This window comes from Pan troglodytes, chromosome 9 (genome assembly GCF_028858775.2).
Source record: "Pan troglodytes isolate AG18354 chromosome 9, NHGRI_mPanTro3-v2.0_pri, whole genome shotgun sequence".
NCBI lineage: Eukaryota > Metazoa > Chordata > Mammalia > Primates > Hominidae > Pan > Pan troglodytes.
In genome coordinates, this window is record NC_072407.2 from 116,123,129 (window position 1) to 116,149,019 (window position 25,891).

The 25,891-nt window shown below is 48.7% G+C and overlaps 1 protein-coding gene across 7 annotated transcripts in view; it reads left to right on the forward strand.

Moving 5' to 3' along the window:
• ZBTB16 (zinc finger and BTB domain containing 16) overlaps positions 1-25,891 on the forward strand; it is a 195,644-nt gene that overhangs the window by 92,095 nt on the left and 77,658 nt on the right. For all 7 annotated transcript variants that reach the window (XR_008538149.2, XM_016922016.4, XM_016922021.4 and 4 more), the window contains exon 3: positions 4,397-4,494. Coding sequence is in view for 6 of the 7 variants with exons in the window: in XM_016922016.4 (XP_016777505.1) it covers positions 4,397-4,494 (98 nt within the window). In the remaining variant the exon portion in view is untranslated. The remainder of the gene's footprint in view (positions 1-4,396; positions 4,495-25,891) is intronic.

Below are 25,891 nucleotides of genomic sequence, written 5' to 3' on the forward strand. Positions count from 1 at the left end.
CCTTTATGCTGCTGTTGCTGTTCTAGGTAGGCTAGGTTGATAAAGGCTTACCCTGAAGATGACAGGTTGGTCTAATGGCTTCATGCTTCTATGCAGTAGCCATTAGCCTTCTTTGTATGGACTTTAGGAGCCACAGGACAGGGTCCAGTTTTGAATTGGAGGCCGTCTATGAAGCTGTTGTACTTAGAATATTGTTAGGATGAGCAAAGGAATGCCATAGATGCCACTTTACAGAGGGGGATTTCTCCAGCATCCTTGATCAATCCCTTTTGAACGAGGCCTCATGAGGAAAGGAAATACAGGCACAGTCTCTGCCATTATGGAGTTTGCTCTCTAAACCAGATGAAATCTTTATGAGTTTGCAGACTCACAATAGCACAGAAATGGTTCAAATGATGAGCTTGTATCTTGCTAGCTTTGTTTTACTAGTGAGAGTTGTTTGGTTGAAAACCAGTGAGAAGGAATGAATTCTTCTCTTCAGTTTCTTGTCAAAAGGTTCAGATTTGTTTAGCTTGAATTTCTCATAATGATTCAGCTTTCTTGAGACAATAGAAACTTGTTAGAGGTTAATGTGTTCTTTGTCTTTTTGGACATAAGTGAAAATCTGTTACAAGCAAGGTGAGTTTACCTAATGAGCCACTAAGAGTTGGGGAGAACTTGAGTCTGTTCCCCAGGAATGGAGAGTGAGGACCTGAAGCATATGGGGCAATGGAATCTCCACTGAGTATAGGATGGAGATGCGTGGGCTGTACTAGAATTGGGTTACTTTCAAAATGGTGTTCAGCAAGGTAGCTTCTTCTCAGAGAAGAGTGTGTGAAAACTCTACCACCAACTAAGGCAGTGTGCAGAAAGGTGCAAAAATGTCCCCAGATGTCTTCCTTCCTTTCCTGTCACAGTGGAGGCTGATAATCTCAGATGGCCACGTGCAATTAAACCTTATGAAAAGACAGGACTAGATTGGGAAGATGTGAGTGTGTGGTAAGGAAGAAGGAGGTGGATAGAATTTCCATTTTGATCTAAATGCTTTGCAGTTGCATAATGTGGTGATGGTAGTGGTGGGAGGTTGTGGTCTAAAGAGGGAATAGACTGTGAGTTCACACAAATTTGCACTTTTGCTCCAGGAATTGGTTGGAATTCTATTTCCACATTGGCTGTTCTGCAGACTGTGCCATGGAGAGTCTACTGGTAGCCAGGTACCTCAAATGCACTGAAATTCTCCACCATTATTTTCTTTGAATTAGGAGAAGCCTTCACTTTTCCACATTCTTCCTTTGGTAGATGAACAAGAATTAAAGATACGAGAAAACCAGTGCTGGGCTCTGTTGAACTCCCAGCCCTGTGAGGTTGTTCCCTTTTTCTCTAATGAACTTTATGTGCTTTGCCCAGGTCTCTCTGCCAGTGAGGAAAGACCTTTGCCCTTGTACTTCATGTGAAATCACATGGACACCATATTAATCTCTGGTAACCTGTATGGGGCACTGAGTTAGTGGGTCAGTTGCAGGGCAGTGACCTTACCCTGAGGATTAGACAGGATAGGACATCCGGGTCTCTGAAGGCAGCGAAATGCATGACAACAGAGTCATTCCGAGGACAGGCTGGTGGTAACTTCTGGAAGTTTCTTTCACTGAAAGATAAATAGCAAGTGAGTAAAGGAGGAAACTCAGGCCACTTGGATTAGATTTTAAATGACTAGATTGCTGGGATTGGGTCTAGAGGTTTGCTTGGGCAATCCTAGCCTGGCTGCCTCAGTGTCAGAGGACATCACAATGCACCGTAAGAAGTGGGACGTGGCTCAGGGAGAATAATAGTGCCCCTTAGAGGACCACCTGGTAGGCTAGGTAAAAGGATATGGGTAAGACTTTTGAATGCTAAAATTTTGTCTCTATTCAAAATATTTGATGTGATCTTCATCACTTTATAGGTGATCAAACGCAGAGAGATTGTGATAGCATGACTTGTCCAAGGTTAATGGCCGAGTCAGGTGGGAGGATGCAGGTCTTCTGGCTGCTGGCTGGGCATTCTTCTTTGTACCCTGCCACCTCTGTAGTAAAAGGGCAAGTGCCTGTCATCTTTCACACCAAGCCAATCCAGTTGGCCAAGATAAGCCACTTCCACCAACTGCCAAGCAAATCCATTCATACCTAGAGAAAAGGCAGTGGTGTTACCCAAACCAAGAGTGTTTATCATGGTGAGGGATTTGATTTGGAACCCTCATGGAGAAGAGATGGGAGCCCCAGAGGGGACTTTAGCCTGGTGGTGGCTCCCAAATCTGAAGACCGGTCACTCTAGTGTCCCTTTGGAAAATAAATCCAAATGGGTGTTCGTCCTCCTATTCCTCTTGACAGCCATCCTTCAGAAGTGGGCACTCCAGGAGCTAACAAACCCCTGGTGAAGAAAAGGATGAAAATAAACTGAAACCCTTATGTTGCCATCCACCAGATTTTGCCATGACTGTGTGCGAGTTCACCTGCCAAACCCCTTATGAATAGAGCCTTTGCCACTCTATAGAACATCTCTTAGAACACAAGTATCTATCATGCCCGGGCAAGTGACAGGAATACTCCACCATCGTGTGTGTTTGCATGCACTCACATACCTAGGTACGTAGTTTAAAAGATACTTTGTCCAAAATGCTATTAGGACATGTCCCAGTGCCCAACATTGTGAAATCTATTTAGAGTTAGGAATGTTCAGTTAAAATGTTCTGTACTGTTAATATTTCTCAATTTGGGTGGATCAGCATGGCAAGGAGCAAGAGAACATGGGGGGGTGGTACCCCTACAGTGTCATAGATAAGGGTGTGTGTGTGTGTGTATGTTTGTGATTGAGAAATCATTTGTCTTTGGCAAGTGGGGAAAGGGAAAGCATGCAAACAAAACAATGTGATTGAGAAAGAGCTCTGCTGAGAGAACTTTGTGTGATCCCTATCAGAAGGCCGTACACAGTGGATACCGTATGCTGGTCCTCATGCTGTGGGAGCCCATTGACTGTGGCACTAGGGAGGCTCACCTGGATCCACCACATGGTCTTGACACACTGCTGGGTTCTCATTCTGGGACTTGGAAGGGTGGGTGGCTCGGTTTTGCTACCATCTAGATACTGCCAGCTTGAGTGTGTAATACTCCCTCTCCCCACCTGCAGTTTTATCTGTTGTCAGTACCAGCTCTCCAGCCTTTTACTATGGTCTTAACACATCAACATTTTGATGGAGATAGAGGGCCTTGTTTTCCCTTCTGCCTGCCCCACCGCCCACAGATCCGGCTTCTGGCTGCCACGCCTGCCCTGTCCTGAGGGCCAAGGCCCCTGGGGAAGTTGCAGGGATGGCGCAGAGACTGGGGCGGAGGTGGAGGCCGGATCCTGGATCCGGCAATAGCATGTATGGGCCTGACAACAGGAGTGTGGGTGGGCGGCAGCTTGGAGCCTCTCCCCAGTGCTCGGCTCCCTGCTAGCGCACCCGGTTCCCTGCATCTTACCAGCTCCCGTGCTGGCTCGTGACTGAGCCAGGGGTCTGGTGGGAGAGGCCCCGGGTTGGGAGTTGGGATGGGAGCACTGCTGTAGGTTGGGCCTGTGACCGGTTGTTGCTGGGACCTTGGTCTTCCCAGGGGTGATAACATGGGCCCAGCCCACCTCACAGAATCACAGTAATGGCAAAATGAGAGCATGGGTATGAAGAGCTGCAGATGACTATGACCACCCTACATTTATAGAATGATGTTATCCAGTTTCTTGAAACCCTGCTTTCTGTTGGGGCAAGACAGAGGGAAGACACTTCTAAAGCTGGGCCTTAGGGGAAAGGTGTGCATGTTGGGGTGGGTCATTGCAGTCCTAAGAACATCTGGATGCCAGAGAAGTATCTTGTGTCTATAAGGGCATCAATTTATTCATAGGCTTATTCAGAGCCTCCTTTGTGTCAGTGACTGTAGTGGAAGTTGGAGGTAGGAGAGAGAAAAGATACAGGTGTAGCCCTCCTGGGTCCAATGGGCTTGTTCACAGTCACCACCCGGGAAAGGCAGTGCTACACAGAGGTGAGCAGAGGCTGTGGGCCTCCTGTGAGGTCTGTGCTAGTTTGACAGTGAGCATTATGTCTGTCTGACTGTCCTGGGTGTTTCATCCTTCCTCCCTCTGGAATTGGATCTGATTTTTTTTCTTGGTCCATGTGTCAGTGGTAAAGCCCGTGGACAAGACCAGGAATGGGTGCTTCACTGGCTGCAGTCCCTGGGCAGAGGGCGTGATTTACGCTGTCTGAGGATCCAGGGATGTGTTTCCATCGGTGCCCTCCTGTTCCCTTCCGCCTGTCACCTGCCAGAGGGATGGCTGCCAAGCCCCCAGGTAGGGGATGGCCCTGCCTCTTGTCCAGCCAGAGCAGCAGCAACCTCTCTTTTCCTTTCCCTTACAGGAAGCTGCACAGTGGGATGAAGACATACGGGTGCGAGCTCTGCGGGAAGCGGTTCCTGGATAGTTTGCGGCTGAGAATGCACTTACTGGCTCATTCAGGTAGGCAAGTTCGCCTTAGTGGCCCGTTCAGATAAAGGCAACCATCTCCTGCTTGCCTTTACGCCTACTCAGAGCCTGCTGTGGCCTGCATGTCCCCACTGCCAGCTTGGGCCCTGGTCCATCTTGTTCCCTGGACCCTCCCTCCAGGCTTATGACACAGAAGATCCATCCTGATGGCGGGGCCACTTGGATGAACCCACCTTCAAGCTCTCCTGGGTTTCCCAGGCATCAGTGGCAACCAGTGCCCCGTGTGATCTACCTTCCAAAGTAGACTGCAGTTTCATTAGTGGAACAGTTGTGGAATTAGGTTCTCGCTGTCTAATGAATCTGACTATTGGGTTCACATTATACAGGAGCCTTTAATTAAATAGATATAGAAAGGTTGGAACACAAAGCTAGTTATAGCGTGCTGTCTTTTGCAAGTTAATTTTATACAATTGTATTGAGGTCGACTGTGTGGCTGCTGGTAATTTTGCTCATGTTTGGGCAAAGCTGCTCTGCCCCACGAGGCGTGGAATGGGGAGAAGCACCTGACATTTGGCAGGCCCGAGTGTTCTTGGTGGAGGGAAGGATCTAGCAGGTCTGATGCGGTGGCTTTGAGGCTTAGGTCACCTGACTTTAGTTGTGGAGGCCTCAACTCTTCTTTGCCAGGTGCATAGTCTCTTCCCTTTAATTCCCTTGCCTTCCAACCTTGGAGTCATTTTTTAGGGGAGAGGAGAGGGCTGTTGTTTCATTTGGTCTTGTCTTCTCCTCATGTAGGCCAAGGCCTGCCTCTCCTTTCCCCATATTGGCTCCAGAAACTGGCCCTCCAGGCACTTTGGCATTTGGGAAATGGGCTTTGGGGTCAGGCAGACAAAGGTTCAAATCCTGTTTGTAATATGTGCTGTGTGACCTTAGCTACATTCATCTTGGGAACCTCAGTTTCTGCATCTGTCAAGTGCTGGTGTTGTTAACTTACATAATTTTTTGGAGGATTAAGTGACAGAATATATGTTGAAGGCATCTGTAGTAAGCCCCTGGCATACAGTTGGCATTTAATAAATGTTAATGGTTTCTGCTTGCACCTTCCTCCCTCATCCTTGTTTCTGAGCCTGTTGCCCCGGGGGGCATGTCCCCATCCGCTCGTTCCCTGCCTGCCTGGCCGTTTAGTACTCTCTTTCCCCCGAGCCCATCATGGGTACAGTTGTGGAAGTGCTCTTCGTTTGCTTTTTCTGCTTCAGCTCCCCACTGCCTTGCTGCAGGGCCCGTGTGGTTCCGCATTGTGTTGGATGTGGTCTCTACCCCTGGCCCTCATGGCCCTTCCTAAAGTGTCCTAACTCCTTCTTACTTCCCATTCTTCCCTCTTCCAGGCACACGGATTTGTCCACAGCAGGCAGCTGGCATCTGTCTCTCTCAGCGCGTCTACTGTCCCCATGTCTTCGTGCATTCTGTTCTTCCTTCCTGTGGGCCCTCCTCACCCTGCCCCTGGCTCCACTGAATCATCCTCCTCCTGCCCATGTGTCTCACCTCAGCCCAGAGCCCTAACTTCCAGGCATTTCTGCGTCCGGATCTGCTTGAGACACTCACGTACACTTTTTCTTCTGTTTTAGTGACTTACACCTTGTATCTTCATGCTTCCCTTCAGCTTTGTACGCTACTTAAGGTTCAGAGTGTGGCGGGTTTCATGAACTATCTGCCTACCAGGTTGGCTACCCTTCCCTTGCTTTCTTGGTCTTGATTTTTTCTGCTTTAGCCCACCACTGCCTTACTGCAGAGTGTGGTGCGTCCTGCCCTAGACCCCTGTGTGGCGCTGGGCACTTCTGGGGCAGTGCACTTCTAGCCTGTTGGTAAAGCGTCTTTGCCCTCTCAGCCCCAGTAAGCATCCTTTCTTATTGCTCTTTCCTTGAGTCCAGTGCTGTAGCCAGACTCATTTTCTTGGTTTGCTTTATGGGCTTGTTGCTTTCTGGGCTCTGTGGCTTTGTTTGCCCTGTTCTGTCTACTTGGAATAACCCATCTCCCATCTTCCCAGATCTTCCAAGGTCCCTTCCATGATGCCATCCCCAGCTGTTCCCCACCTCCAGCCAGAAGCAGTCGTGCCTTTTCTGTGCCCATGTTTCTTTATTTGAAGCTATCTTTGGGTGCAGTTTTTCTTCTGTGTTACAGTTATTTATGGACTTATCTCTCTTACTTGGGAGGCGGGGTTACATGGTGGAAGGAATTTGGACACCTACATACTGCTGATGTGATCTGGGGCAAGAACCATAAGCTCTTACAGCCTCAGTATCCTCATCTGTAAAATGAAAATATTTAACGCTATCTTAGAGAAGCTGTGAGGCTCACCTTGAATACATACCACCATACCTAACATGTAATGGGGTTAGATCCTGTCCACGTTATGTCCAGCACACTGCCTGGCACATTATTGGTGCCAAGAAGTATTTGTTGAGTGAATGATGCAGCCTGGGATGCCGATGAACAGGGACACTCCTCTCTCCGGACAAGTCCCTCCTGTGGTAGGAACTGTTTATGTCCTAAGGACTCACTGGAGGGGGCAGCCAGGAGCCCCTGGCTCGTATTGTATCCCTCTTCCAGGCAGTGTGACCCAGTGTGAGTTAGCCAGTGTCTCTGCTGTGAATCACACATCAGCAGCATTGGTGGGGCTGGTGGAAGCGGCTGCAGAAAAGAAAGGGTTGCTTGCATTCTCATGTCAGGTGGGCCCGGTGTCCCCAGTTCAGACAAGAGTGTGACTGTGCAACTGCCCTGCGGAGCTGGCGGTTCCCTGGGGAAGCTGACTTTGGTTCCACCTGAGATGCTGCTTCCAGGTCCCCTGATCTCATATGGCTGCTCCAGAGGCTTTGGGAGTTGGGTCCTCTTTTCCTAGTTTTTCCTTTCCATGCCTGTCTTACTGGGCACTGAAGGCTGATTGTGTCAAATGATTTGTCCCTCTGCTAGTCACTTGCCAATGCCCTTGGAAAGGATGATTTGATGATTAGGCAGGTGCGATGAGTCATAGTAGTGTTTTAATCCACCCTTGCAGATAGCTCACGGCCTATATTCTGATATTTCTATTCTTTTTTTTCTTTCTGTTGTCCGGCATACTCCTCACCTCCGTGCTGAGAGGTCTTGAAAATAAAATAGCACAAAGGGCTTAGTGAGGCTAGACCATTTCCTGAATTGTTTGGCCACTGTTAAACAGGCCCTGGGGGCCTCTGGAGTGACCTGGACTTGTTGGGGAGTTGGGGTCAGAGGGCTGGGCTGGTGGTGCTGGGTCTTCTTACAGATTCCAGTAGTGGTTTACATGTTCTGATGCCTGAAAACAGAACTAGGTGATGTTTTAGAAGAGACATTGAATTAGATGATGTGAGGTTTTCCTGCTGCTCTATTTTGAAGGTTCCATGAAGAAAGCTGACAGTGAGAATGGGTGCACCAGGTCTGTAGAGTAGACCCATTTTACAGATGACCAAGGGTTCAAGCAGCCCACAGCCTGGAAGAACAGTAGTTGCTCCAGAACCCTGGGCGGGGGAGGCGGGGGGGGGGGGGGGGCGAGCATTTTTTTTCAAAAGGGGCAGGCTGTGGAGAAGTGAGTCCAGGATCTGGGTAGGGGTTGTGGTTGCCCCCCTAAATGTTGCCGCCCTTGCACTGGCACATTCCTGCTGTTTTCTTCTGCTCAGCGGAGCCGAACGGCTCCCACTTCCTGGCTAGCTCTGTGTGCTGCCCCACCCCCTCTTGGCGAGCATTGCCTGTGTTTGTTATTGTAGTCCTGGCTCCAGGCCAGGCCTGGCTGCGAGCCAGACTTGTGGGTACAGTATGTACAGTGAGTGCTGAGCCAAGTTTGTCATCATACACGATTAATTTTTTTTTTTTTCTAATCTGGTTGGGGTGGGGTGAAGGAGGAGGCAAGAAAAGAGTTTCTCCGATGCTTGAGAATAGGCCGCATTGAATTCCGCAGAGATGTCATTTCTGAAAGGGAGACGGAGCTCCGGCTTGTTCTTCCTTCGCAGTTTTTCCTCCTTTCTCTCCCTGTCCTCCTCCTCTCCTCTTCATTTCCCTATCACGCGAAATCAGCCTGCAGGAGATCGACAATGCAGGTCTTATTTTCAGTGACTAGAATACTAAATTTACACTGCTAAATCAGTTTTCATTGTGTTGAAATTGACAATTTGTTTAATTAGAAGTTTGCCCTGTAGGAGGCCCTTCTGAGAGACAGTGCCTTCCCTTTTTCTCTCTCCCTTACTTTCCGTTTTAAGGGTTTTTAAAAGAGCCTAAATGGTAGTAGTGAATTTCAGTTTAATTGAAGTTTTAATTTCAATTCGAATGTGTGAATTAATCAAGTGTTTATGGGCTATACCTGATGATCACAATAAGTTTAAACTAACTATCAATAACCAAACTCATTAACTAATGAGATGATCTGGCCAGGCCCTGCATTCTCAGAGGTGGTTTTGGGGGTCAGAAGGGTTTGCGTGTTGGGGAAAGAGGCTTGGGGTGGGAAGAGAGATGACCTCCAAGGCTTTGCAAAGCTAGCCCTGATGGAGGGTGAAGCTTGGGTGTAGGACTGTGGCCCTTCCCCTTCCTGTGTCCCAGGAAGACTCTGAAACCTCCCTCCTCACCCTCTGCTACCTTACCCCTTTTGGGGATCTGGCATTGAAGCATCTGTTGATCCACTGTCTCTTCGCCACTCCTTGTCGTAACACGAGAAGTGATTCCTAGCTCTGAGGTGTCCATGCAGAGACCACAGACACATGCAGTGACTCAAATTGGTTCTGAGATGGGCCAGTGTAAGGTTTCCCATTAGGTAGATTTCCCACAGCTTGGCTTAACGTCCTGGTGGCTTATAAGTGAGCATGCCTAGAACTGCTTGTCCCTATTTTTGACTCGGCTGCATACGATTAGGGTTTGAGTATTCATGTGGCCTGCTCCTATTCTGGGAGTGTCATTCATTTTTGGAGCCAGAGGATGTTTAATAAGCATGAATTGTGTGTCAGGCTCTGTGCACTTAACAGTGAAGACTGCTACAACATCCCTGCCCTCAAGGAGCTTAAGTCTAGAGTGGGAGATGAGTATGACTATACAATCATCATACAAGATGGTAATGTGTTCAAAGTGCTAAGAAATCTAGGAGAAATTCGGAGTAGGAGAGTGTTTTGTGCCAGAGGGTAACAGAACAGCATTTTGAAAGGACTCGGTGAGGGGAAGCCCAAGCCACCTATGGAAGTGGGTGGTGTAACCTGCGAGTGTAGGCTGGGCCTGCAGGGAGAGAGCAGAGTGCAGGGTTTAGAAGAGATGGATGAGATACATCTGTGGAAGGAATAGCAAAATGATCTGCATTCTCCCTGAAGCACTGGAGAGCCACTGAAGGATTGAGTAAGAGGGTGACATATTTTTGTGTCTGGAATAGAAGGGACTGTTGGGCTTTTTTTTATGTAGACTAGGCTAGAATATAATGTGAATAAAGCCTGTTGGAGAACATGAAGACTGGCCGTCTGTGTTGGGGTGTGGCTGGAGTGTTGAGAGGCCTGTGCCTTCTGTGCTGGTTAGGGCCCTGTGGCCCCATTCTGCCAGGTGGGAGGCCCCATCCTTCCACTCCTCTCTTGCCCTTGTCAGGCACTGTAGGCCCTGGTTGTTGAGAAGCATCCCTGAGATGAGGCTCTTCCCCAGAGTTAGAGCCATGGGGAAAGAATGAAGGCTTTCGTAGATAGATTTTCTGATTTCAGCAGCAGCATGGAGTGGCTGGGGCTTATCACCTGGGACCTGGGTCATCCTCCTGGCAGGGAAAAGGGCTGGAGGAGTCCTTCAGATTGGATCTCTTAGGCTTTCCTCTGCGCGGTTGGACAGAAGAAGAAAAGCATTACAAGATGGCAAAGATCTGTGGCTTGTCCTTGTTCTGTTTTATTTATTTATTCTTTTTTGGAGCACTGAGCTGTGGGTTTCAGTTTCTTCTCCTCAAAGACAGAGAAGATGGGGGAAGAGAGGTAGCTGGAAAATTCCCTGTGACTGGGAGGAGACAGTGCGAGGTGGTCCCCACGCTGATGATGGGAGAGGTGCCTTTGAGTCCAAAGATGGCTTCCCCTCACCTTGTCTCTCCTCCCATTCACCTCTCTCCTCCCAGATTAGGTATCTGCTCAGAGCAAGAGACTTGGGGCTGCCCAGGCTTGTGAGAGCCCATGGCCAATCCATGCACCCTCTGCCCACTCTCCAGTCAATACCAGCTTTCCCTTCTGGTTAGCTTCCTACCATCAGGGCAAACCCGGGAGATGACCAGGAAGAAACTTCGTTCATGTTCCTTGACTCCCTCCACATTCCTTATGTGGGGGCGCCTTTGGTTTTTGGGTCAAGGAAGTGGAGAAGATCAGATGGGGGTGGCTCAGAGGCCAGGCTGCCCTCCCTTCGATCCGCATGGGTGATGCGGATGCAGAGAGTGGAAAGGGTGAAGGGAGCCACTTTCCCCCAGCTCGCTCTTGAACACACTTCTCTTTCTCTCTCTCTCCCTACTCTGAATTTGGCTTGCTTCCCGAACTTTTTCCCAGAGTGGTGTCGTCACTGGCCTGCCGGCAGGTCTGGATGTTCTGCCAGCATTCCAGAGAGTTTATGATCGCTTGCAGATGCGCCTCCAAGAACACACTGTACCCAAAGCAGAAATTAATGCAGGCTTGACTACCGTCCAAGCCCGTACACGGGAGAGAGGAAAAGGAAAACAAAAACTGTTTAATGCTGTTTATAAATTATACACTGGCTGATGAAAAATACATTTCTTTCCTCTCCCCTTTTACTCTCCCCCGAACCTGTCCTCAGTCCCCCCCCAACCCCACCCCCACCCCTTCTCGCTTTCTGCCTCAAGAGCCTAAACTGAGACCAGAAGAATATGGTTTTGCTTTTTAGCTCCTGTTTTGGCTGGGATCCGAAACCCTGCTGCTGATTCACAGCCAGAGTATTTTTCCCCTTTACCTGATGAAATATACTGATTTTCCAGCCCAGATGGGGTGTTTTTGGTTTTGTTGTGTGGGTTGTTTTTGTTTTTTTGGTTTTTGTTTTTTGGCCAGGGATTTTGTTTACAGCAAGTATCAGGTTCCATGATGGTGCTGGGTGCGATGCTGGCCCCAGGGCAGATAAATCCCCCACATAACTGCCACCTTAGTGCTGCGGTTTTGCGTGCCTGGGTCCCCCGGTCCTAGTCAGGCCAGCTGAACCGAGAAAGTTGGGAAAGTTCATTGCAGGTCATGGTTTTAAACAGTGTTTTCACCAGTTCTCTCCCACCCCTTCACCTACAGCCCCTGTGTGAAGAGGGGGTTCACATGTCCCTGCCCCCAAATACACATGTCTCTGTCTCCATATGGTGCCTTAGCAGGGGTTGGGGACGCTCGTTCCATCTACCCCTCTGGATCCCAGCATCTCCTCCCACCCCGCAAATCCCCCATCCCAATTTATTCTATAAATTCGTTTCCACATTATGTCTATCCATTTACATGGCTTTTGTGTTTTTTAATACTGCTAATGTTTATCATTTGCCCAACAGGCTCGACAGATTTTGCTTCCTGTAGAGCATCGAGGCTTTAGAGCCCCCTCGTTGCTAAGTAGCAGTCTCCCTGTACTGTAATGGGCTGATTTTGTATTCTGTTCAGCGCTGTATCTTATTTTTGTATGCAAGACAAAGTGTTTTGATGGAGGACGATTGCGGCAGTGTCTGGAGGCTGTTTGGAGTTTTATGGGCTGTACAGTACACTGTGTGCTCTCTGAACAGAACACAGGCTGTTGAATTTTGGATTGGATTTGTCATTTTTCCCCCCTCAGAGAGGAGCCTGTCAGATAGAACATTACTTTGAGGGTGGAGGGAAGAAAGTGGAAATTATGTAATAACCTTCTTCCTTCTCCCTCTCTCGATGATTTTTCTATCTCAGCATAGGGTGGTTTCTTCCACACAAACCCTGTCTCATGCCACCACATGATTTTGCACAGCTAGAGGATGACGGTCTTATTAGGAAATGAATGGTGCCCTAGAGGGATGGATGCTGGGACATCTGTCTGTCTGCCATTTATTCTCCTAGTCTCCCTTTCCTCTCCTTTGCTCCTGCCATCCTTCCTACGTTCTGGGTTGCCTTGCTGGCCCTTGTTATTGTCTGAGGATGAATAGATATGGGGTTATTGGGGAGGGATATTTACATGGGATCAACCTGATAATGGCAATGCCATTTCTGATTTCCAGGGCCTTTTCGTCTTCCCTTGGCTTCGCAGACACACACCCTGCCGGAAGCGTTCTTAGGAGGCCTGGCCGTGCTTTCTCTTGCCCTCAGCCCCATTCCCTAGCCCTCTAACCAGGCTGGGCCTGGGTATCTGTATCCAGGGCTGTGCCTGAGGGGCCCCACCCTGCTTTAGGCATCCATCACGCTACTGCGGCCCTTACTTTCAGTGCTCTCGTCCAGGTCTCTGTGGTGGCAGGTATTTATTTTTCAGCTCTTCTCTTCTCCTTCTATTTCTCCCCAATCTGCTTTCATCTCACTTCATCTCTTTGTCCCTGTCCTTTGTGTCTGTGTCAGCCTCGGCCTTTTCTTGACACTCCTGTGTATTTTCTGTCTTCCTTCTTATGTCTTCATCTGTCTTTGTCTCCATCTGTCTTCGTTGGTCTTTTCTCTGTCTCTCTCTTTCTCTGTCTTTGTCTCTGTCTCTGTCTCTCCCTGCCTCCCTGTCTCCCTGTCCTAACCCACCACCTCAAAGTTTTTTTTAGCTTGGAAGCTGGGCAGTGGTTGGAATGGAAAACAAGATGTCACTCTGGCCCAGAGGTCTCCCCAGAGGGGAGGATTCTTGAGCCAGTGTCCCTAGAATGCTCCCAGCACCTAGAATCTCATGTGCTCTTGTCCCTTGCCTCTCAGGGGCCAGAGTGGGGCTTCTCTGGCTTGGCCCCTGCTTTTCCTAGGTCCCTGGATGTTCCCCCCAAATCCCAGTTGTGTTGAGAATGGGCAAGTAGTTTAGCAGGGTTAGGCTTTGCAAGGCCCTTATTGGACTTTGCTGGTACTGTGCTCTCCTGGGCCAGTACTGTGCACCTGAGTGCAGGACTCAGCAGCTGCCCTCACATACTCATGCCCTAGCAAAGTGCCTGGTACATAGGAGTGTTGTGCACTGATAGTATTTGTCAAATAAATGAATATCCTGTTATAAAAGTGTTTGTACTACTAGGGCAGATCTGGGTTTGGTGGGGCCTGAAGCGTACTCAGTTTTGGGTGCTGTCTCTCAGGAAAGGATTATAAATACCAGGTGTTAGAGCCTCTCCCAGGAAAGGGGTCAGTGCCAGGGAGAGGCCTGAAGCTTCAGCTTTACTGGCTTCCGGGAGAACAGGCCTGGGTGAACCACTTGAGAGGTTGCTGTTGAGGGGTCTCACTTGGAACTACTTAGTGGGGTGGCTCAGGGCTGAGGATAGGAGGGTGTCATCTGCCCAGCTCTGGGGACCTTCAGAACCTGGGACATCTGTGCTCACAGGCCTCAGGTTTATGTTCCATAGAGGTCAAGCCAAATCCTACTGCCTTTGGTAAATGGCTGCAGGTCGCAATGGGCCTGGAAACATCATGGTATTTCACATGCTCTTCTCAGTGAGGCTGCTTGGTAGGGATGGACCTGAGTTCCAGCTCACCCAGAGCAACCAGGTAGGCAGCCACTCTTGGTAGCATCCTGGCCTCCACACTAACCCTCGGTGACTGTCAGTGAAATGGCGTGGCATCCACTCCTCTCCCAGGTGTTCAACTGCCTAGGTCTGTGGCTGTGGCTCTCCTGCGTTCTTGGGGCATAGAACTGCAAGTATCGTGGGGCAGAGGACTGGTCTACGTGTGTGTGTGTGTGTGTGTGTGTGTGTGTGTGTGTGTGTGTGTGTGTAACCATGAGGGAGAGGGGGCCTGGAGGTGATGGAAGGTGTTTGCAGACATCTGGGCATCTGTTCTGTGGAGCTTGCAGACTCATCCATTAAGTGAGGTTGGTGAAGATTGCAGGATTGGACAGTCCTTTGGGTAGAGGGACTCACTTGTTGGAGGGTATGGAAAAGCTGCAGTGTCTCCTAGAAATCGGGGACACAGTCCTAATCAGAACACCATGTGTGCATGTGTGTGTTTGTGTGTCCAAGCATGGGAAAAAAAAGAGATTGAGAAGAAGCATTTACATGAAATACTCAAATTTGTTCCTTTGCTGTAATGGGCCCGCACAGACCATTACCTTGAAGATTTAAAAACTAAATGAGCTCATCATATCGAGTGACTTCTACTGACATTCATGCTTGATTGCAAAGCCTGCTTTACCTTTGAATTTCAACTTCATTGTTTGTTATTAATTCTCAGATGGTGGTGGTGTGTTTCTACCTTTTGGATTCAGCCATGAAAATGTTGATTTTGTGTGATGGATGTGAACATTTCTCAACAAGACCCCACTGAAGAACCTTTTCATTTTAAAAATAGCCCCATGACCTTTGGGGCTCAGACTGGAGTTTCCGAGGAATCCAGCGGGCTGAGGCAAGGCTTGGGTTGACTTTGGAGGGGGCAGAAGTTTGCATTTTTTTGTCTAATAATTTGAGTTTCATATGAATGATTCTGTGCTCCGTGCAATACTATGCATTTTCATAACTGTCTCTTTCACTTTGGGTAAAGGAAGGGAGGGAAAAAATAACAGCAGCAGCATTCTGTGGGCAAAGGAAGAAAACAAGAGAATGGGGCAGAGAACAGGCTAAATTTAAAATTGTAATTGGCTGACTTCCACTGGCTTGCGGGTGTTTTAATGACTCATAATAACTTCATTTAAAACCAGCTGAGCAGAAAATAGATTGGAGAGGAGCCTCGGGCCATTATGGATTTGTGGTTTTTTTTTTTTGTTTTTTTTTGTTTTTTTTTGACAAGCTTGGTTTTCAGCAGCCAGGAAGGCTCTCAGAGAGGGCTTGGCTGTGTTTTCTCTCTCTCTCTCTCTCTCTCTGAGGGTTGGTGGTCTGCCCAGGAGAGATTGTATAGAAACCAGGGCGAGTTTGTTTTGTTTTTTTTTTTTAAATTCTCCCTCTACCCCTTGCTTTTTTTTTTTTTTTTAACTGATTAAAAATAGATGCCTTGAGGTATTATTTTAGCATCAGTAGGATTTTTTTCACCTTTGATGTGGTAAATGGAACATAAATAAAATTGTTTTTGAAATTACTGAATTAATTAGGTAGTAAAGCAACTACAATGCATAAATGTCCTTGGCCGTCTGGTTTTTCTCCCTAACCCTGATCTATATTTGTAGGGCGTTCCCTTTTCTCCCCAGCCCCCTCCTGCTCTCCCAGCAACCCCTCCTTCCTCTGAGCCTGCACCTTCCCTTTGAATGGCAAGATTCTTTTATCATCCCGGCAACAGCTAAATGATTTTTTAAAATCCATAGGATTTTGACAGTATTGGTTCTATCTGGTTATCTGATCAGCTCCAGGAGTTTTGGGACTTGCCAGAAAAGGCTCTAACCTGGCTCTAGTTGTTTTAAATAGGTCCTGCCTGTTTCCCATGCTAGGACTGGTGCCCGACCGGCGAGCGTTCCTTTTTCTCTTCTCTTTTGAAAAGTCAGCCGACTCAGCCCTAGGATGTGTCTGTCTGGGCAGGACAAGAGGCCGCCCTCCATCTGATCGCTCTTAGCCATTTATCTATCCCCTCTTATGGCACCTGTCACCTTCTTTGTTACATAGCTATTTATTTGCTTGGCCTTTTTTGCCTACTAGACTGTAAGCTTCTTGAGAACATGTGATTTATTTGTGTCCCCTATACTACCTCGCTTAGTAACCTGAATGGTGGTTATAACTCAGTCATTTGAAAAATAACCTAATGGGTGAGTGAGCAGGCATGCGGATGGGCACATGGTAAGGAACAGACCTGAGGTGCTGCCTGCTTCCCTCCAGCCCCAGGAGTCAGCAATCTGGATGAGAAGACAAGGATGGAAGGCGGGGACCTTGTCAGTAGTGTGCTCTGTTGCATCCTCACAGCCGGACATATAGCAGGCTCTCAGGAAATATCTGTTGAAGAAGTGAAGGGCTCAGGATGCATGGTTTGGCTGCAGGAAGGAGAGAAAGACATTTATTGAAACTTGCTGTGTTCCAGGCACAGTGCTATGTGTTCTGCATATCTGAACTCAATCTTTCTTCAACTTTGGAAGACAGATATGCTGATTCCGTTTTGCAGATGAGGACAGTAAAGAGTTAACTTACCTAAGATCATAAAGCTAGAAAGTAGCAGAGCTGGACTTCAATCTCCCTCTCTTTCTCTCTCCTTCCACCCTGTGTCTTGCTTTTCTATTATAGTATAGCATGCTGCTATACCTAGCCCTGGCCTCATGCTGTTTGAGTGCCTAAATGCCTGCTTCTCTGTTTGTAGAGCTAACCAATCTCAAACTGGGGAGCTGAGACCAGGAAGGCCCTGTGCCCAAGGGTCCTGGGGGTGGGGAGGGTGGCATAGTAATTGGCTGCTGCCTGAGTGCCTTGCACCTGTGCCACCAGGAGCAGGTGTGGCTTATTAGCCTCTTCCTGCTCTGCCAGAGGAGCATGTGTTCAGTGGTTGTGAGTTGTGGCTATGACTTCTGCTCAGTGCCTTGTAGGGTTGGGGATAGGAGGGTTCTGGGAGCCTTGCAGGAGGGTCTGTGGGTTAGTGTGTGGCCCTCCCACCCAGGGAGAGCTTGACTGTGTCATGCCCCCCACTCCTCCTTTCCACTATCCTGCCAAGTAGGAGGGGTAGGAGGAGAGAGCTGCCTGTGGTCCCTCCTGCATGGCGACGCAACTGGGTGCTCTGCTTCTGGTAGATGCACCCTGTGATGCTGGGGTGGGGTGAAAGGGGCAGCCGACCTGTGCTGCAGCCCAGAAATGTGAGAGCTGTGACCACTTGGGCTATTACTAGCACCTTAGACTTCAAGCGTCTTGGAGTATGATGCATCAGGAAGGTTGGGCCTCCCTGACCTTTCAGATTATGTCCAGTGAAGCTGGACCACTTGACATGAGGCTGGTTGTGTCCATTCTCTGACAGCCTCATCTTCCCCAGGCACGCGCTGGGGATGCTGGAGCTTTCTCTGGGGAGCGAAACATCAGCCAAATGGGAACCAGATGGTGAAGGTTGAGCAGCAGAGAAACCTCGATGACTACTCTGGGTCACACGTGTGGCCCTCTTTTGCGGGAAATCGTTTGTGAAGTCATTCATCAGTTAGCAACTGAACCTAGGGCCAGTGGTGTGCAAAGCTTGGCAGGGCGGACAGAGGGGTTGAAGCCAGTGTCCTTGTCTGCAAGAAGCTGGTGGTCTGGCTGAGAGGGTGACACGAGCCCCCTGGCAAGAGAAGGCGTTGAGCAAGGCTGGGTGTGCTCATTGTGACCGCAAGAGGAAAGACTGAGTGCTGCAGGCATTTAGAGTGGGGAGAAGCTCCTAAGAACCAGGGGGATGAGGAAAGCTTCGGGAAGGAGGTTCATGGGATTTTGATGAGGTCTTTGCTGCTGGAGTATCCAGAAGGAGTGCTGTGGTGGGAGTGGCCTACCTTTCTGGACAAGAGGAAGCAAGAACTTCTGTGAGCTAGAACCATCCAGGCAGGCATCTCTTTCCTCCTCATCCTCCTCCGCCCATAGCCACCTGGCAGAGACTTAGAGCCCAGTTTCTTGCACTTGGGAGTCCTCTAATCCCTGTGATGGCTGTGGGCCTCCTTGGCCTGGAGGTTGAGAAACACTGCATTAAAGATGAAAAGCTGCCACTTCAGGGGGCCCCTCCAAGTTGAGGCGTCCATAAAACAAACACATGTGAAAGCAAGGCTTAAAATTGGATGCAGACCCAGAAGATTGTAAATTTCTCATATAGGATTTGATGGACTAAAAAATATGTTACGAGTACCTAGAACCCCACAGAGCCTAGGTTGAGAAGACAGGTCAGAGGGCTGCCTCTGGGTGAGGCTGAGGACAGAGTTGGCCACCCTGGAGGGCCAATGGAGGAAGCATCCGAGGACTGTCTCAGGACGTGCCCCAGCCCACCTCCTCGGACCACGTGGGTGAAGCCCCTGTGTATGCCTTTAGTGAAGACTGAGCTTGTTCACCGCATAGATGGAAGCCAGTGGGAGAGAGGGGCGGATGCCTCTGTAGTCAGGGGCTCCTTTTGTTGGCTCTCTCCAGGATTCAACCTGACAAAGACATGTCTTCCAGACTTTTCCCCAGTAGTTAACGCACTCCCTCCTCCTTCCCCCAAACCAGTCCCGTTTTGATTGGAATTCTTTCACTTGCCTGGGACAAGGGGGAAAAAAAAAAAGCAAATTCTAAAGTTTTCATTAGGTAGTTGGGATAAAAAGTCTTCTGGGGTAGTTGGATTAAACCTCAGCAGCTCTCTTACTGACTATTATAAGCTAATTGAGCACAGGGAGCTCATTGGCGGCTGCATTTTTGTTGGAGTAATTATGAAAGACCACAGTCATTTTCAGTAACAAGGTAACTCCGGGTAAAGACAGAACTCTCTGAAACTTTGGATTTGCTGGAGTCTTCCTTCCTCAGTTGCCTTTGCTAATATGAGCCCGGGATAAAGGCCCAGAGACCAGATATTTTGGGAGGCTACTATCTTGCCTGAATATCCCGGATCTCCCAGTGCCTTCATTGGGGCCTAATGGACATAATCCAGCACATCTGAGAGAGCACTGCTGGGGGGCCAGTTTTGCATTAATTGAGATTTGGGGTCTGGAGTCAGAAGCTCTGGAGTATAGGCTTGAGAGGGACAGGTGCAGCCTTTGAAGCTGACCCGGGAGCAAAGAGAATCACAGTGCACTGTCTTCATTACTTATCTATGCACCAAGAGCAGGGTCTGATTATAGATAATGAGGCCGAATGATACTCTCTGTCTCTAATGAGGTCCTGTCTGTCCTGGCCGAGCAAAGCGTGGACCAGCGTATGTAGGACTGTGATGACAACCCTGGGGATCTTTTCTAGCCCATAGGATTCTTGATAGGGAAACATTCCTAGACATACAGTCCTCCCACTGAACTCCACCCCCATCCAGAATCTCTATCAGGAGCTAGGAGCCGGCTCAGTGGGCTGGGAAGGGCCTTTCAGTGCCCTTCGGAAGGGGCCCTGGGGACTTGCCAAGCTGAATGTGTCCTCTGGGTGGCCTGCCTCACCTCTGGCCTGCTGCCCATCAGCATTGAATCATGCCCCTCAGAGGACAGCATGTAACTGTGCTTCCCGATATAGCCCCCGGCCCCCCAAGGTGACAGGAAGAGTCATTGTCACGGGAGTACTCCATCTTTCTGACACCACAAGGCCGGCGTGGCTTTCTTCCCTACTGCTCAGCCCTGCACAGCCTAGAATTCTGCTTTGGGAGCATACATAGAGTTCACAGAGCTATTTTTTTTTCCTACTCTCCGTCTCCCACTTTAGTTTTCAGAACTTTATCTCAGTCTCTGGCACGGACTATCTGCTTCCTTCCTCCATCTCAACATTATAAAAGTTTGTCACAGTCAGAGGCTGGCTGAATCGAAGCAGGAATGTGGTGTTTGGTTAAATTGTAAAATTAGCTAGGAAAGTTAATGAGGCATTCCGCCTCTGCCTGCTGAAGAGCAGGACGTTTATGAAGGTGCTTCAAAGCACCCTGCCTGAGAAGGAAGGAAAGGGAGACAGGAGCAGCAGGGGAAGCTGCCCAGGAGTGTAGAAGAGCCTGGTCCAGGTGAGTTTCCAGGCCTTGGACGTGCCTTTCACTCGCTTAGCTGAATGGAACCTGAGAAATCATCCCCTCAATCCTCCTGCTGTGGGTCCAGCTCCATCTACCCACTCTGAGTCCATAGGAGTTCCCTACTACATGTCCAAGAATGTCCCGCGACCGCACACAGCTGGCCATGGTTAGCCATTCTAGTGCCCAGATTTCCTTTTTGTCCTGGGCAAGGCAGAAGAGACAAAAACTGAACACTTTGCCTTAGAAGGAGCCCATGGTAGAAAGGAGGAAACCAGAGATAATGACAGTGGCAGCTGACATTTCCTGGAGGCCTACAGGTGCCAGGTACTGTGCCAGATTGCTTTACTTCTTCATCTCATTTGAGCCTCACAAGACCCATTTCAAGTTGGTACTGTTAGGACGTCCATTTTACAGATGAGGAGACTGAGTTTACTTGCCCAAGATCACCTAGCAAGTAAGAGACAGAGCTGCGCTGTGACCCCAGGGCTGCCTGACCCTGAAGCCCCTGGTCTTAACCTCTGAGGCAAAGTTGTTTCCATCCCCTTTCCAGGCTGCCCATTTCTCCCAGCCCACAGCTCACGTGGTACAGATTGCACGTTTGCAGATGCTCACCCTGAAGCTTTGGAAGTCACGGTCTCAAAGGTGCACGCGGAAGAGCTGCCAACAGTCTATTTCCTGCACACACCAAACTCGCAGGTCTTCTAATTACACCAAACAAACCTTTCTGTTTTCAAGCAGCTATGGGCTTAATATGGCAAATAGTTTCCCACCTGGACCTCTGGCATGGGAGGAGCCAGAAAAGACGAGTTTTGTTTTGTTTTGGTTTGTTTTTAAAGACGAGTTTTGTTTTGTTTTGGTTTGTTTTTTTCCGGCAGGGAGGTGGTTCGTACTTAGAATAGGCATTAAGTGTGGCAGGCAATATTTCTGTTTTGAAAAATGTGGCATCTTAAGGCTGCTGAATTTTGAGCCTGCAAATGTCAGTGCCGTAGTTGTAATGTAACACCTCAATTATGGTGCAGGGGGTAAGGAAGCCAGACTCTGAAACCTGCAAGGCTCTTTAGATCCACAGCCTGAGCCACAATTAAGGTTTCAGAAACACCAAAGGCAAGCCAATGAGTGTCATTTTTAACCAGTTTGAACATTTTACTACTTCCTAACATCAGAAGCACCCGGGCTAGAGAGCCCGCTTCTTGTCCTCAATAAAGTGATTAAGCTGAATGGGTGTTGGGGAGTATTATTAGGCTGAGAAGGACTAAAAATAGACATGCTCTGTTTTCTAAAAGCCACAGCAGGCCTGGAGAGACTGGCAGCATCGAGGTGCCACTGAGGGGCCCAGGGGAGGGGAAGGGAGGGTGGCAGTCTCTGGAGCTCCGTGTCTGAGATGGGGATGGTGGGTGTTGTGATGGCTGGGTCAGGTGGTGGGGCCTCTTTCCCAGCTGTCACCAAGAGTGGAATCACAGTGGAAGCACATCGGTACCCGTATATGTGTATTAATGACTTTAAAGTAACTGACAACTCCGGAGTCTCTAAGAGGGATGCCTAGGCCTAAAATTTACGTACTCAGCCCCAAGATAATTGAATTTACCTGCTGTTCTGGGAGAAGGAGTCCAATCTGGGCAGTGAGTAAAGGGCAGACTATAAGGGGCACAAGAAGAGGGACATGGGGAAGAGCAGAGGCCTTTACAGCCGAGAGTGAGGATCTGTTCGACAAGCCTTGATTAACTAGGATGCTCAGAGAAGATGTAATCAAAGGACTTTTTGGTGAACTGAAGGTTAACCAGGAAACCTTGTCTATATCGGCCTTTGTCGTTTGCTATCATTCATCAATGTGAGAGTCCATTTTTCTACTTTCAGTGAATGCAACTGATTGTCTTTTTATGATAGACCATCTTGCTTGCTTAGAAGTCAAAAGGAGAATGCCTAAGAAGGGAGTTAAGCATGGAGGTATATGCCTAGAGTTTTATTATAAGTCACTCTAGAAGATCGTTTGTACCTTTTCCTTCCTACATGTTTTCATACCTTTGAACTCATTCCTCTCTATAATAGCTTTAAGTGCTGGGAGGGGCAAGGAACGTGACTTCCACTTTGTAGATGGAGAAACAGGCCAAGAAAAGTAGGATCTTAGAATACACTGAGGTCTACGCAGAGACAAGTCTAGACCCTGTGCTGCTCCCAGCCCAGGCTCTGTCGGATAGACAGTGTTGTTTCGTGCCTGGACCAGGAGCTGAGAGTTTTTCTTAATAGGCAAAGGACTCAGAGAAGAGAGTTAGGTGGGCTTCCCATGCTGCCATTCTGACTGAGGTTTTTTTTTTTCTTTTATGCTTACTAGCTATGAGACCTTGGGCAAGAGAACTAAGCTTTTTAAACTTCAGTTTGCATATCTAAGGCCAGGCATGGTGTCTCCTGCCTGTAATCCCAGTACTCTGGGAAGCCAAGGTGGGCGGATCACCTGAGATCAGAAGTTCGAGACCAGCCTGCCTAACATGGTGAAACTCCATCTCTGCTAAAAATACAACAATTAGCCGGGCGTGGTGGCATGAGCCTCCTAGCATCTCTCTCCAATGCCACTTGCAACTGTCTTTGTAGTGTGTATGTGTGTATTTTGTTTCTAAGATAAAACATCTCTAGGTAATATTTCAACAAATGAAAGAAATAAAGCCTTTTAGAAGGTTCCGGATGCTGTCACAGATGTGATAATCGTTGCACTCTTCAAGAAACCAATTGGCAGAGCTCTGTATGCAAGTTATCTGCTGACAATTGGCTGTAAGCTGTACAAGCCCTGCAGATGAGAGCTTCCCTTTTCCTGGAAACTCCACCAGGAAGCAGTGCCATACACCCCAAAGACATCCAGGTCAAGCTGCAGGGAAGAGGCAGGGTTCAGTAGGCATAGAAGGCTGTCTAAGCTGGGCCCGTGCTCCCATCACAGGCAGTTTAGTGGAGAACCTGGGCTGGATGTTGACAGAACTGAGATGTTAGCTCAGCTACCCACTAGCTAAATCAGGATCGTTAGCAGCTTAACTCTCTGAGCCTTGGTTTCTTCACCTGTTAAAGAGTTGATGATACATCCTTCCTACCCTAAAAGCAGGACTTCAAAGTTGCACAACAGCAGTGACACCACTCACTCAGAAATGGGACTGTACGGTTGTTGAAGGTTTAAACAAGATGATGCACATGAAGGTGCCCAGCACAGAAAGTGGAGCTCAACAGGCACACAACACCAGTACTTTCACTCCTTCCCTTCCAGGGATCCTACAGAGGCTGCCCTGCAATGAGGAGTCACAATGCTGCTGCTGCCATAGTGTTGACAGTCATCACAATAAAAATACTAATAACATGTGTTGCCCATTCATTATGTTGCAAGCATTGTGCTAACTACTTTACATGCAATATACCAGTTAATTCTCCCAACAACTCTAAGATTACCCCCCATTTTATACATGTGCAAACTTTTTTTTTTTGAGACAGAGTCTCTTTCTGTTGCCCAGGCTGGAGTGCGGTGGCGCGATTTCAGCTCAACGCAACCTCCTCTCCCGGGTTCAAATGATTCTCCTGCCTCAGCCTCCCGAGTAGCTGGGAGAGGACAGGGGATTCTGAGACCCAAGCAATGAAGGAATTATCAATATTGAGATGCCAAAGAGATCTCAGCATTGTGAGAGGACTCGGCATTCTCTTCAGTCAGTGGGAAATGAGGGAGGCAGGGACCAGCCTGGAGAAAGTGAGGGAGGCCAAGAATGCCAACAAGACTGAGGAATGCTGCCTCCTATTCCCTTTAAAATACCTCCAATGAGGTATGTCATTTGGCAGGAGTGTCAGGAGATGCTGGGGGACCGGGGCAGGGCCAGGTATCAGCTTGAAATGGGTGGAGTAGGCACTTGGATCCCGGCCACCACCCTTGGAGGGGTCTTAGTTTTGTTTTTTCCATTGCCCAACCAGTATTGTGAATCCTACTCAGGGGAGAGGGATGTGTGTGTTTGTGTGCGTGCGTGTGTGTGTGTGTGTAAAATCCTCCATGCCATATTTAGGGTGGGGGCCTGTGACGGAGCATTCTGAAGTTGCTTCAGAAGAAAGGAGCAGAATAGATGAGGATGAGAGGAGACCGAAGTCTCAGATCACAGGCTGAGCTTTGGGACTGCTGGGGGCCAACAGAAACTTCTCTTTTCATTCTGAACTTCTCTCCTGAGAATCCCCAAGGGGAGACCTGGGAGGAGGGTGATTGTTGGTGTTTAGGAGTTGCGGAGATGTCCCATAAAATCATGGCAGAAACCCTTACTCTGATATCCCTGGCTTTATTATCCAGCCTCTCACAAATGCCAAGGTTGCAAAGCTATCTATCTCTCTTAAACAAAACAAAGTTATGAACACTTGAAAGCCCAGGTATTCCCTGGAACTCGGGTCAGTCTTTGGCACAGCCGCACTGGCCCAGCCTGACTCTGGCTAATGATTCTCCCAATGTCTGGACTCTCTGTTCCATTCTACCTGCCTGATAGAGCAGAATATTCACCTTGAGAAGGATTCTGCTGGCTGAACCGGGGAACCCAGCCCTCGCTTGGTCTCAACAGCACCTTCCAAACACCAAGGGTTGTAAGCATTTGAGCTCTCGTGTACGGCCACGTTTAACTTTCTTTGCCATGAGCGCCCAGCTTCTCGTGAACACCTGTTCATCCTTTCTCCCTTAGAGATGTCCCAGTTTAAAACTTGTCATTTCGAGATGGAGAGATAAAGGGATTCACCAAGGGTTACACAGCTCAGGCAGTGACAGTCAGGACCCCAAGTCAGTTTCTTTTGGTACTTTGGAAAATCTTGGGTGCGCTGGCCAGCAGAACCCTCCTTGAGCCAATTATCTACCCTGTCTTACCTAAGGGTGGTCCTGTCTCCCATTCCAGATAGCATAATATCATGTATACGAGAGCCTTAGAGAACATAGTGTCTCATTTACCCAGGCCATTTACTCATTGCGATTGGGCTTCTCCCAGAGCTGTGGGACTGGAAATACTATGGGCTGCATACCCTGTAGGCTGTGGCCAGGAGCTGTCCTGGAGCTCATCAGCTTGATGAAGTGAAATTATTCTATAATCATGATAATGACTGTGACTTCAGCACCTGCTATGTGCCAGGTACTTCATATAGTTTCTTGTTTAAGCTATCATATGAGGATGAATAGCTACATTTTCAGGAGGGAAGTGAGGCTGCGAAGTTGATGCTGGTACCGTACCGGTAGAACCTTAAAGCCATCTCTGGATTTGAGCTGCTGCTGTCGCCAGGCTGGAGTGCAGTGGTGCGATCTCGGCTCACCACAACCTCTGCCTCCGGGGTTCTAGCGATTCTCCTGCCCCAGCCTCCCGAGTAGCTGGGATTACAGGCATGCGCCACCATGCCCGGCTAATTTTGTATTTTTAGTAGAGATGGGGCTTCTTCATGTTGGTCAGGCTGGTCTCCAACTCCAGACCTCAGGTGATCCGCCCGCCTCGGCCTGCCAAAGTGCTGGGATTACAGGCATGAGCCACCGCACCCGGCCCGGGACTTCATTTTGAGGGGGCCTGACCGTTAACCTCCGAGAGATCTCTCAGTTGGCAAAGCATGTCTGGAAGGAAGTCTGGTTCATCACAGCAGGGACTGACATTCCTGTAGTAAGAGAGATTTTGTGCCCTTGTGCTGACTACCACAATACCATGATTGCTCAGTCATAGAAGTTGCCAGGAGAAGAAAGAGATTAGAAGCAATGGTAAGGTGAACCCCTGAGTCACTACTCTTAGACTTCAGGAATA